Raw genomic sequence first — 13,775 nt, 5'->3', positions numbered from 1 at the left:
ACTTTTGACTTTTTGGAATGTTTTTATTAAATGCCTACACCTTATTACATGCTAGGATGATATTCATGAAATTATTCGTTTACTAGTCTTTTTCTGGATATATAAGCGTATTCTCCATATTATGTTGCAGAGGTCCAGCCTAGATCCCTTGTCATTATCTAAAATAAACAATCCACGAAAAGTTTTAATGTGAAATAGTCCCGTGCAAACAGCAGGATTCTTTGGATTAAATTCAGGGGTGTAATTACATATTTGTCGACACAATCCTTGTTATATTTACGGTTTAATCTTTTGAATCCCCCATACGTTTATGGGGTGCGCCGATGGACACACGATGACGACAATTTTCGTCTTTTCGCGTGCGACGCAGGCGAGATTCACGGGGTCAGTACCAAACAAATAAATAGCCACTATATATAGTTCTTATTAGAGAAACTCGCAAACCACCAAATAGCCAGTAAGGTATCTATTGAATACTGTTTATATTATGGTAATAAGGATTTTATTTGCTGGTAAGTGTAATTTAATTTATAAATATTCAAAACTATGAAACAAAAAGTCTGATAAGTTGAAGTAAAATATCGAATAAACAGTTTAGTCATATATTCTTGAACAATTTGTTCATTCTAGTAATGATGTCCACAATTCGAACATAAAATATTCATGTGAATGAAACATACGTTATTGCGTCATGTTGGACAATTTATCTTATTCAATGGGTTCAGTATTTTCTAACTACCTGTAATTAATATGCTTGTCTTAATACAAATTTCCTCAAGATGTCATGCAATTAACAATTATTTTAGTACCTCAGGCATAACAAATCTAAATCCACTAAATATACTGCCATGTCGCTAAATCAACAATTTCCACTCAAGTTCAGCTTCTGAAATATTCTCTTTCATTTTCTTTGGATCATCGCTTATTAGTTCATGCTATGTTGGGAATAGATGTAAACCAAGGCCGATAGACGGTACTTTATGGCTGTAAAAATAAACTTGCATACCACACTCTATGTGTCGTTTTTATTGCACTAATGATACGGTGGTAACTCCGTAAAATACCACATTTTACAACGTTTAGTCATGTGTGTTATAAGATGAATCGAATTTCAAATTGAGCTTGTCTTATTTAGTAGTTTAGCGCCATGTTTGACCTGATGATAATATTTCGTATAGCTATCGTGTTTCTGCTCTCTGTGAAAGGTTGCGTGCGTGCGTGAACAGAGAAAAAATGCGTCGCTCGCGATCGACGTCGATATGCGAGAGTTCAGTCGATGTTTAAGTTTTGTCGGGCAGGTGAGGTTGATCGTCTACCTTGGCGTCGTCGAACATAAAATTGCGGCAGAGAAATGCTTTATCAAATGTAATTCAATGGGAGATAAGATGATAGTGATAGGAAGGATGTGTGCATATAACTTTCTGCCTTCAGATAAAGTTTGAATAGACTTGCATACGAAAGAATAGTCTAAAATGGACTAATTTCACGTCATCTGTGTTTAGCTACCGGTACAGATAAATCGTTTTATTTTACACGTGCATTAAATATCCGTCATTCTTCTTTATCATAATTTGTGAAAGCCTGTGTAGGTAAATATGGCGCAAATACACGGAGTAATAGTGAAGATGAATTTTGTATAGTAGTATAACATAAACATATTCGTAGGAAATTATCGAATTTTCAATTTTTTCTGTTGAAATGTGGTGCGCCAATCCAATGGTTGTGGATACATTGGAAGGTAAGATAGTTTCGAATCAATTACCGATTTGTGCTTCTAATATGACTTTCAATTATCAAACTGCAAGGTCTCTTCAAAGTTTATTTGGATATCTGGAATATGCTCAGAAATGATGCATATATTATGTAAACATCAATTGAAAACGTATTCCACAAAAAATGATTCATTTAAATTAAAAATATATATTCGGTCAATTGAAACTCTCAACCATCAAATCAACTTTAAAAGTGCATTCCTGCGACGATTTTGTACCGCAGAAGGAGAAAATATATTCAAATTGAGTTTTTTACCTTTTTTTAAACCGTTGGCAATCTAGCGATAAGTCAATGTTAAATATATTAAAAATTGTTGTTGTTTGGCTTGAATTACGGTTTCACGCTGTGACCTAAATGTTGATAGATTTCGATTTTAACGCCTGAGGTCTGTGATCCGACCCTCGTAAAATATCCGGCAGTAAATCTTGGACGCTGACGATCTCGCAAAAGTGTATGAAGGATTTAGATTTAGAAAACTTTGAACCCGTATGAACTTGGACGTAACGTTGTCCAACCTTCATATATACATTCTCAGAAAGGATCGGCTCTAACTTTGGAAAAATAAAGTTTTGTGGGACATTTCGGTTAAACTCTGAATACCAGCTGTTATGATAACACATCAATATTACTTTATGCTCCAATACACAATTTTCACATTCGATTTTGACTAAGACGATCTTTTGTTCCATTATAAAGCCGGAAGCCGTTTTTAGACGTTACGTCACTCGTAGTACTTTTTTGTAACAACACGATCAACGACGGCCTGTGCTGTCATTATCTGTTTGGTAGTAGATATGATATGCGACGGGCTGTGGTCCACTTCGCTATGTATACGTGCCTGACTGGCCCTTTGTTTGAGTTATGTCTACCCGATTAAGTCATTTCATTGTTCTATGCTAATTTCCAAGGCCGCACTGTGAGGTGTTTGGAGAGAAAGTAGTTTGGATTTGTTAACTATGTAACCCTTTGGGTGATATATAAACTGTGAATGAATATGGAAATGACTATTTTCCTGTGTAACGCCCCGACTTGTTACCATTCCAGAGTTAAATTTGGCACATACGTTTGAACAATTTGAACGAGTGATTTCTACCAAACCTCCTAACGTCGCTCGCCAAACTATCACTTACATTAATCGTAAAATTATTCATCTCACAAATCGCTATTGTTCTACGTGAATTATTTTCCACCCGTACTTCCGATCATCTCTAATCGTTTACTCTCGACAACCAGAAGCGATTTACGATCGCTTCCATACGTGTGACAGGTGTCATGAACTCTTATCTTAAGTGAGAAGTATGGTTGGAAGAATTTATCGTCCATAATTTTCTCCGTTGGTTTTTATTCGGATGTAGTCATGCCCGACTATGCAAAGCGCTCTTGTAATACATAATTTTATTCCGCGAAAGTTTGCTTGATAATTTAATAGAATTGTTTGAAGATGGCTGAATTATGAGTTTAGTATAGGAAATACAAAGCCACGTTGTTTGGTGACAAGTCGCGTCGCAAGTAGCTATCAGCTACTCTTACTGCATCTTTGATTCATCATCAGTCATTTTGCACTCGTAGTCATTCCTGCATATTTTTAGTTTCACGTCGAGTGAAGTAATTTAGTCACGCAAATCGACGAAATCTTTTTAGACTACCACGTTTTTGATTGATTTTCCTTGCCTTTGCTTTCTTTTTAACAATATTGATGTTACCTTTGGATTGTCAGATTTCACGCAATATTTGGTAATTTTTGTGACTATGACCAAAGCATGACTGCTGTTCTTTGCGTTTGAGATTAGAACTATTTTTTGTTCATTTGTACTTCTAAAGAGACTTTCCTGGCACGATTTTGGGCAGGCTTTATTTTTGATATACTATACTATGATACCAATTTTCTGTAACCATCCAAACCCCATGTCGTATTCATTTACAAAAGTCTTCGATAGATGCGACAGCTTTACCTTTGATACAAACTACCGGTACTTAAATTTGTCGCATTTCGAAAGACGCAAAGTCAGCGATTTTAACAAAGTTGAGCCGACCAGGACATTGTGTAGTTATTGTTTGTCGATTACTAGATGAAATAGGTCAGTTTGCTTTACTTTTAGTATGTCGTCAGACAATACCCGTTCTCCAAAAGCGGGGAAAGTATAGTCAACCTAATTGAGAGCAGAATTTTTTTGGTATACCTTTTTTTTGGAATGCATTATTCAGATGAGTTAGAGTTTACTTCATTAAATATTCTTTTATCGTTTTTCATCTTCAGTTAAAAATTATGTTGCATATACAAATAGACCGATAATACTATCTGTAATTGTATTTCTACTTTTTTGGTCATGGTACGACAAAACATGGAGATCGGTTAGTAACTTAATTTTATATCGTTGTTGAAAATCAACTTCGCCATTGATATCGTAATCAGAATTTGTAATTTCTAATCTTACAAATATATAGTAAAAGTGAAATTTAAAAAGTGTATCCGTGTAAAATAGGATTTTACATAATTGGAACACGCACCAAGGCAATTTTGTAATATCACAAAGAATCATAATTTGCAACGTGAATCATACCTGATCAAGCACGTAACTTTGATAGACTACTTTTTAATAGAAGATTTATCAATGTCCACGTTTAATCGCCCGTCATTTGAATCGCATTATCTTGCCGTTCAGTTGTATTATAATACCTGTAAAGTGGAATGTCGTCGCATCGTCATCACGTTTTCGGACAAAAGGAAACCGAATTATGTCCACTGTTGGTCGGTATAGACCACTTCATCGACTTTTTGTGCAAATATACCTTAGATAACGTTTTATATACCCAATGTAAGCCTAGTATGATCGTGGCCAAAAAAAGACCAGAATCAAGTCCGATCGGCGATTATTAATTATTCTTAATCCCTCTATAAACTCATGTATTCTATTTGTACATAAGTAGCATACATAGATTGTCTTGAAAATTTCATCTCTGCATCGACGAAAAATTGATTCTCTTTGCCCATTTTAAAGATATTGTAGCTTTTTTGTTGTTTGATCTTTTTCGAATTTTAATAGTAAATGGGTTCCCATATTATTGTAAACCTTTAATCATCTTTGCAATTCTTTCGTTTTCATTTTTTCAAGTGGCTTTGGAAGATATTAAAATTAAAATTTCAAACATAATTTCAATTTTAGTGCATATACAAATTGTAAGTGCTGAAAATATACTTATATGTTCAAGTTAGCGGTGTACTTGTCTTATAACTTGAATACAAAATTCGTGTACTTTTGAGGGTTAGGTTACACTTTAATTTTTTAGATCAGGACTTGTTGCCATTTCCGCTATCCATTTATATTCATGCAACAAAATAACTTTTAATTTTTTGTTTATAGCTGATCCGTACTCTGGGTACGCCGAGTGCCAGGACGGCGTGGGAGATCAGGAAATAGACGACAAAGTTTCAGATCACATCCCAGTATATCCATCTCGTCCTCCATCGCTCGCAAGATCGGCTTCCTGTAATCGGATTAATCTCGCACTTCCCAATCGGAAGCCAAAACGAAGTCTCAGTTCAAGCGGGACACAAAGGCCATTTGTACGTATAAGTCGGGTTCAAAGTTCAAAGGGAATTGACAGAGAGACAACGCCAATAAAAGAAAAACTAAAAAGAAGTGATTCAGTCATAACTCGATTAGCTCGCCAGTATTCGTTCGGTCGATCCAGGCGTTCCGGATCGAGTTCGACGAATATGAGTTCAGTGCAATCCGCTGTAGACACAACAACTGTGAAAAATATTGGTAAATCGCCGAGACGAAGGCGGGGTAAAAACTCGAAAACTGATAATAAAGTTACAGAGGCTTTAGTTGAAATCCCACCTTCTTCTAATAAATTGAACGTTGTAAAAAATACGCACGGTCGCGTGCCACCACCGCTTGATATGACTGTTTCCAATCCACACATAAACGGACAAGATCTCATTTCATCGCCTGAATCTTGTCCGAGTTCTCCTACGCACTTTAATACTTCATTTTCTATGCCTACTGAGAATAAATCGTCCGAAAATATAAACAATAAAATTTCTTCATCAAATCTGCTTTCTGTGGACAACGGGAAGAAACCTAGAGCAGCATCGCCAATTTCAGCGGACGATTCGCCATTGCCCTCACCTCCTATTGACGACAAAGCATATGACAGTGGTCGTATGAGCATGTCATCTTTTCGTTCATTTGGAAGTGGACGGCCTACTAGCCTAAGTTCAGTGACGTCATCAATTTCATCACGGACGTCCAGAGGGAGTGATTATTTCAGCAGTGCGTCATCTAATGGTCAATCTGATCAACAACACCAGGTAGGCGACGACATTCGTTTTTGTAATTTGCCTTTATATCACGTCGAAAATAATTCCCAAATCACCGTATTACATATCATATTTCCAGGTTACTTCTTATCGTCTTGGACTTCAAACAGTGTTACCGGATCTCAACGAAACGACTCCCGATGAAACGACCAAGAGCAAATATACTAATTCGCGAGCAGCTGCTTTTGCTGCCCACGATCGCCAAAATAAAAATTTGGACGATGTCGACGCTCTTGCACCAGTGGCAAACCTGGCCATGATTGCCAACCCGGATTTATCTTACGTGGATCGTGTTATATTGGAATTACTTGAGACAGAAAGGATGTACGTACGATCTCTGAAAGATATTTTAACGGTAAGTAATATATCTAACCCTTCTGTATGTAGTTTCCAATTCAAAACAGGTTAGATGTCATTCAATTGATTGGTATTCAATATAACAGAACATCAGACGATCCAAGAATCGAAAAGTAACAATATTCTAGCTTTAGGTATAGTTTTATAATTTAATATTTTCAATTCCACAGTGGAAAAAATCATGCTATGATTGTTTTAAATTTAGGTTAATTTTAGTTTTATCCTAAATATAAATTTTCTATCTATTTATTACTTCCAAGTTCCAATTCCAAGTGTAACCTCATCTCATTGCGTGCTCTTGTACTAAACGATTTTTTTTTCGGTTGAATAAATTGTGAACTTTGCCACCTTATGATTTGAGAGATACTCGATACTTTATAACGTCAAACACGGCAATGAAAATTTTGTCTTGGAGTTGAAGATCATAGTGTGTCTTTTATGATGTGAAATTTTTGTTTTGTTTTATTATCATAGCAATAATGGCTACAGTACACATTAGGCTATCAAATTTCATGTTTTACCAGGCTTGTCTTGAATTGAGTAACAAAACATTTTGACAATATCAATATATATTTCTTCAGCTTTAAAAATATATAGGCACAAGTCTCGGTAATGTTGTTGATTATATCACTTATTCTCAAGATATCTTGAGATAGCCAATAATATTTCGACCTTGTATTAATTTTCTAGTTAAAGAGGTTCGAACCAAAACAGTGCCCATATATTCTAATATGCCACGATAAATAGCTGATTTGCTATGTATCTCTTGCTCATATCGTACGATATACTCATTTAATATGTCCGTTTAGACTAGAATAAATTTGTAAAACTAAGGTAACAAGCCTTCAAAGTATTTACCTTATAATAAATTGTTCATACGCGATTTGCCACAGTACGCGAACATACATAGAAGCAGTTGATGTGTCAGTTTTATCCAACTCTCATAAAATAAATTGTTATTTAGTTCTCATCCAACCTTAACGCTACATTACTTGTGCGTGCGCGTATTTGCGTGTCTTTAACACCATAAATAACACCAATGATATTATTTTCAAACTCTTCATAAAAATAGAATCTTGAATAAAAATAACTGAAATTTTATATGATATTCCCAATGGTGTTTTTCGTCGCTCGAATTGTATATGCGCTGCAGTGGCCTAGGTCAACTGTTGTCACTATAGGATATAAGGACCAATCGTTCTAATTAAGCAAATCCACACCTAACGATTTAAATAAACGGATAATTTATAGAAAAAACGGGTTTCTACAAATCGTAGTTTTTAGTCAGGAAAACTCTGACCAAACCATCTTTAATGCGTACTGCCTCTAATTATTGAATGCTGGTAATAACACTAAAATAATCATTCATATATGCATGTGACTATCCGTTTTACAACGAGACGATGGCATAGGAGGATTGCCAAAAGTGATGTTTCGAATTCAAATGCCCACTAGAATTTATTTGATTCTTCAGAATCTCACGTATGCCTTCGATTGCAATTCTTACGATTATATAAATTATAAATATTTTATAATAATGTCGCACGCAGTTATTCCATTTAAAATTGATATCCATCGAGAGGTCGAGTTTCTGTTTCTTTATGTCAAAATTATACGCATTCTACTAACCAATACCAATTAATATCATTATAATAAACAATGCAATATATATCATCGAAATAACATCATGCAAAGGCGTTTCGGAGACTTTGGAGAGGCTCAGTTAACGAAGCGCTTTCAATTCGTCGCTCTGAAAATTATACCTGATTCGGTAAGGTTTCATTTGAACAACATTATATTGGTCCAAGTTCCAATATCACAATTTTTCACTCAGCACAAAACTATCAAAATACTAACGAAGTCATAATATATTGATGGGTAATCGAAGCGGTTAATAATAAACACGTGACCTTTAACCGTGACTCGGCGGAATGGAGCTCAAGTGACAACTATTTCGGTTTTGCACGCAACTCAGTTGCTAAACTCTGGTGTTGACAACAAGCTTATGGCATCGATGAAATGCCGTGTCACTGGTGCGTGATTGGAAAGTGGTACACCTACAAATTTACCCATTTTCTCGGATTTTCTGGGGGAAGGTGTGATTGTGGTTTACCGCCAATGCTAAGTCTTAAATGGTTATCAAACAGTCGACCGGATTTCCAAGAGTAAAAACTGTATAGTATTATATATGTATCACACATATGGCAAAATGAGCCCGGCCCCGAATAACGAAAAAGTTTGCATCCCATTCATGCATACTTCAATTTATAGGATATTTTATTAGATTTTTATGTTCTTTTACTAAACCCCATTCACCTTATTAACAACTGTTAGAATTCTACTTTTATGGCATGTAGACGTGGACATTTGTAACCTATACACGGTATATGAATTTATGAGCAGGCAAGACATGCATTATACATGGAAATTTATACTTTTCGTCTTCGTTTCTCCTTTGGATTTGCATTATTCATAGTTAAGAGTTTAACGGAATTCTCATTTTTCACTTTCTATCAAGTATTGCATACCAGAACGTTAATTTACATTTGTTTATTTCGAATTGAAAATGATATCAAGTTTTTTTTATTATACTCTTTTCTCTTTACAGGGTTATCTATTTGTCATCCGAAGTACACCCGAGTTGAAAATTCCGCCGCATGACGTCGATGATCTGTTTGGAAATATTCGAGATATTTATGATTTTAATAGGTAAGTGGTGCCCATAGTGTTGCTTTCCTGCAACTGCAAGATTATAAAGTTATAAATGATTCAGTCACACATATATAGAGCGTTGTTTTGGGCGTGGACATGAGTGAATACTTCCCAAAACTGCTGTCATATAGTGGTATTTATCATATCAGAGATTATAATACTTTAGGACTAAAACCAGATTAGAATATTGTCTGATAAATTCCGAATTTTAATCGCTTACATTTACTTGTCAGTTTACATATACGAAGTATTTATTGTTGGTCATTTTTCAAAACTGCCAAAAAAGTTTCTCTTGGTCATTTTATTGTAGCATTTATCAAATGTTATTATTACAAGTAAATACTTGGCTATGCTCAAGTATAATTTTTTTACCACTATTTCGTGACATGAATCCAGCGAAAGAAATCGTAGTAAAAATCTTGTTATCGTCAATGTGATCAGGCTTGCTTCATACATGTACGATATGAATTGACTTGAAATTAAATTGGTTCTTGAAATATTTTCATCAAGTTTGGTTGGAAACGAATTAACTGCAAAAGAATGACAGTTTGCCCCGAGCTACAAAGTGGTCGTCACGGTGTACCGTAATCTATCTCAGCAATTCCTCGCTTTCCCACTAACCCGTAATTAGACTGGTATCACTACCTGAGAACTACAACATAGATTTTCGTAACTCATACTTTTATCACAACATGCTATGAAATGATTGATATTACTACTTCACTAATGCTTTTTTTTGAATCTCATTTACCGTAGTGAGTTACAAAGATTTTAGGCAATGCGAAGCAACGTCTATGAGAGCTGTATACACTTATTAGAAAATTACGTCAGCGTTTTTGAAACACTTTTCAAAAACAAATCATAGCTGGGAATTTTTTTGAAATGTTAAAAAAATAAATCAAAGGATTATGACAGATGTAACTTTAGGCCTTGTCAATAGAAACGAGCCACACACAGCATACCATAAAGTCTATATCAAGGCGAAAATCGATGTTAGGAGACCAATTTACCAACCAAAATTTAGTATTTTTATGTAGACTGCTCTTTGCAACTTTGCGGAACCCGATCCAGGTTTTCTCGCGAAACACGTTGGATTAAACTTCGACTTAAAAACATTATCTCCCGTCGTCACTCGTATTATAATGCACCATGTCAATTTTAAGATTGTATCGTGAAATCGTACTCGTACTATTCTGAAACATGCCCCTTTACCTACGATGTTTCTCCAAACAGATACAGTCAAATGTGGGATTTGCGGCGAACTATTTTAATCGCGTGGAAATTTTTTTTGCGATAAGCTTTTATGTTTTACACTCGTAACTCATCGACATAACCGCGGCTTCACCTGTGGCAACTTATCAAAATAGCTATGTACGACTACAAAAGTACAAACCACAATATTTAACTTCATCCACAGTATATTCAGTGATCTTAAAAAGTTTTTCAAACACCGACAACAACTTCGTAGCAAGATTTATAGGAGTCGAAGTAAAAATATAATATCTATGTACAAAAAATAATAATTTGTTTATTCTACCATTTGGCTTATTCGGTTCAAGTTCAGTCTAATAGTTCATTATGAATGTACATTTTGAAAGAACCTTGTAACATATAACAGAAATGTTGAGTTGATGCGTGAAAATTGTCTTTCTTGTAATTTTTTTCGTTTTCTTTATATCCATATGTCAGGGGAAAATTCCCTTGTGTTTACGAAGTTCAATTTAAAAAGATGACAATTCTAAACATTCCAGTTTGTTGTCTAATTTTAGAAATTGCATTCGCTTATCTTTCGTACCATTAGAATAACAAACATTGACTTCTTCAGTAGATTTTCCAAAACATATCAAGACGATAAATTGTTTTCTGCGAGGAACAAAGCATTCTGATCGGGTTCCGTTTTGTAAACCACAAAACACATTCTCAAAATACTTTAGAGTTGTTTTCGATACCATTTGATGCAATTAAAGGGCACCTGTATTATTTTACGAACAATATAATGTGAGCTTATTCAGACACACAGTTATATAATTGTTCATTTATTCCCTATGTATACTATTAAAAATAATTGTATTAGGCCTTATTTTAGTAGGAGCTCTTTCCACAATAAAAGTTTACGAATATTGTCTTTTGTCTTGTATTTTATACTATACATTTTTACTGAACGAATAAAAATAGAATTATTCATGTCTCTCGCGAACCTGTTACACGAGTTTACTCTGGCCTAGCCTTATACATAATAGGTGTAGCGGAATACTCATTTATCTTTTTAATCGATGAAATATATTCTTTTTCAATTCAAAAAATTGACCGAAAATATTTGAAGTAAATATTTAAACCTCGCATCCCTGGTTAATGAATGTTAACTATCTTCATTCTTAACTTTGAAATGTAACTTAATAATTTTACAAAATTCTGTATATGCTAAATTAAACACGAAACGATTTTAAATTGTTACAACGGCCATCTAGTGTACTATTGAACATAAATTTATCCAAGTAATGATATGCGTATTAGTAAAAAAGCGAAAATCTGAAATTTAGCATAGATGTGCGGGAGGACTAGGTACATTAATCACTTACGTAAATAAACACGACAGAGTCGATAGAAGTGTTAAATCGTCGTTAGAAACTTTTACCTATATCGGGTACTAATCCTAGAGAACAAATGAGTTGGAATGAGCCATAGTCGATTTGTGATAGAATCATGTGTGTCCCATATACACAGTTGTGTGCGATACTTCCAAACATTTAACGGTGTCGTTATATAGAGAAGTTTCCGTATCATATTGCACAAAGATATGTTCAATCGGGGTTATGACCTCGCCATTCACGAAAGTTCTTTTATGTTGTTTGAGATCAATCGCTCATTTCCTTGAACAAGATATGGTGGCAAATATAATTTTAGATAGAAGTGTCGAGGTGGTTTATTTTAAATTAAATTCACAATTATTGGCATTCGAGAAATTGATTTGCAACGTTTATTGGTACTGTATTATTTTCTAATTTGGAGACATCCCTTCATTCAGTGGAACTTGAAGTGAAATAGGTGTGATTTGTAAAAAAAAGCCTTACGGTCTAGTTGCGCTATATTTGTTTAATAATAGTTCTTTAATCATAAAATCTCAAGATTTGGGTTGATAGATTTTCAGGCTGGATAGTAAATACCCAATCAATTTGGCGAGGTAAAAATAAAATTTGTAACGGAGTAAAATTGGTTATTACGAAGTGTGAAACATGGTTATGTTCCAACAAACGCGGAAATATCAGGAACTTAAATAAAAGATAAAAAAAAATTAAATTTCATAATACAGAAAATTGAAGAAAAAAATAATAATAAATTGACGATACTCTATTTCGGCTTTATTTCAGTGGTGGTGTGTTTCAGCACTGGTTCCAAATCTTTCAAATTTGATCTATATCGATGATTTGGTTTATGAGTAACTAAGCATTTTACACAATCCTTCTGACTTTAATATTGAAAAAACGCCTCATGATTTTCAGTGATTAGTCATCAATGTTGCTTAAATTTTTCAAATTCATGGCTCATTTGCACATCGATGAGTAGTCGCTTAAATTGGCAGTCGTTGAATCGACTTCTCATTTAACAGGTGTTGCCATTGTTTACCTGACGAGTTACAGCACTTATCGTAAATATTTAGTTCGAATTACTCTTGTGTGTTATTGGTAAAGTAAATTCCATGACATTTTTGAAAAATGTGAAGAAATCGCGAAATTGACAGTTTTGTTCATTCTAAAAACGGTTGAGAAATTTTGAATTTTCAATACGCAAATCGTTTCTACGGTTCATTTATTTCTCCTCTTTGAGTTTGCTAATGAATATATCATCTAGCGAAGCCAGTTATAGATGACCCCGAAATGTATTTCGTATATCAGTGAATTGAGAGGTATCGTTTACATGCAGTTGACGCAACACTGCCACTCATAGTCACGGGTGGTTTTAGATTACTTCAACGGGCATGGGAATGCAGGACTTCGCACGTGCCCGTGGCTGTCAGATAACGGGATTACGCATTTTGGGGTTCTTTGGTGTTAACAAAGAAGTAGTTTGTATAACATCAATCTGAATTACAGTTAAAAAGATTGATGAGTGAATGAGGTTTTTGCCTAACATACCCGGGCTTAAATTTCAGTCAGTTGTCATTTAAAATTGCACAAATGTTTGTTTTTGAAATAAATTATAGGGTAACTATAAAAAATCCCTCAACTCAATTATCTAAATCTCATTGTGTTTGACTTAATGTGCAAAAACTGTATAAAGAAATGGGAAATAGTTCGTAAATGAATTGATGCATTTAGTTTGCGCAGAATTACTCTTATCTAGACATTTTATGTAAAACGAATTTGAAATGTTTATAGTCAAAATACCATTACGTCCAAACTGTTCTATTGTAATATCAGCGCGCATAGTTTTGTGAACTGTAAAAATGTTGATTGCAAAGTTGGATAAACCACTAAAATATTTTGTGGTCACTTAGTCCATAAGTCTTTATTTGTGGGAAGGAAGGGGAGTGCATTTTCTTGGGGCGCAACTGCGTGATGATGGACTCGCGAAATATAGTTCAACTGTTGATATAGCCACTCACACC

At 34.5% G+C, this 13,775-nt stretch overlaps 1 protein-coding gene across 2 annotated transcripts in view; it reads left to right on the top strand.

The window, feature by feature from the left end:
- The first annotated feature begins 1,320 nt into the window (after positions 1-1,320).
- LOC120335475 (uncharacterized) overlaps positions 1,321-13,775 on the top strand; it is a 28,389-nt gene continuing 15,934 nt past the window's right edge. Inside the window, exons 1-4 of one of the 2 annotated variants that reach the window (XM_078120511.1) lie at positions 1,321-1,738; positions 5,136-6,091; positions 6,180-6,455; positions 9,066-9,166. In XM_078120511.1, coding sequence (XP_077976637.1) covers positions 1,699-1,738; positions 5,136-6,091; positions 6,180-6,455; positions 9,066-9,166 — 1,373 coding nt within the window. In that variant the 5' untranslated portion in view covers positions 1,321-1,698. Of the gene's footprint in view, positions 1,739-4,006; positions 4,126-5,135; positions 6,092-6,179; positions 6,456-9,065; positions 9,167-13,775 lie in introns of those variants that run through there. The other variant, XM_078120513.1, reaches the window with a different exon arrangement.

Source organism: Styela clava, chromosome 2 (genome assembly GCF_964204865.1).
Source record: "Styela clava chromosome 2, kaStyClav1.hap1.2, whole genome shotgun sequence".
In the NCBI taxonomy this organism is placed as follows: Eukaryota; Metazoa; Chordata; class Ascidiacea; order Stolidobranchia; family Styelidae; genus Styela; species Styela clava.
This window is presented reverse-complemented; position numbering and strand designations above follow the sequence as displayed.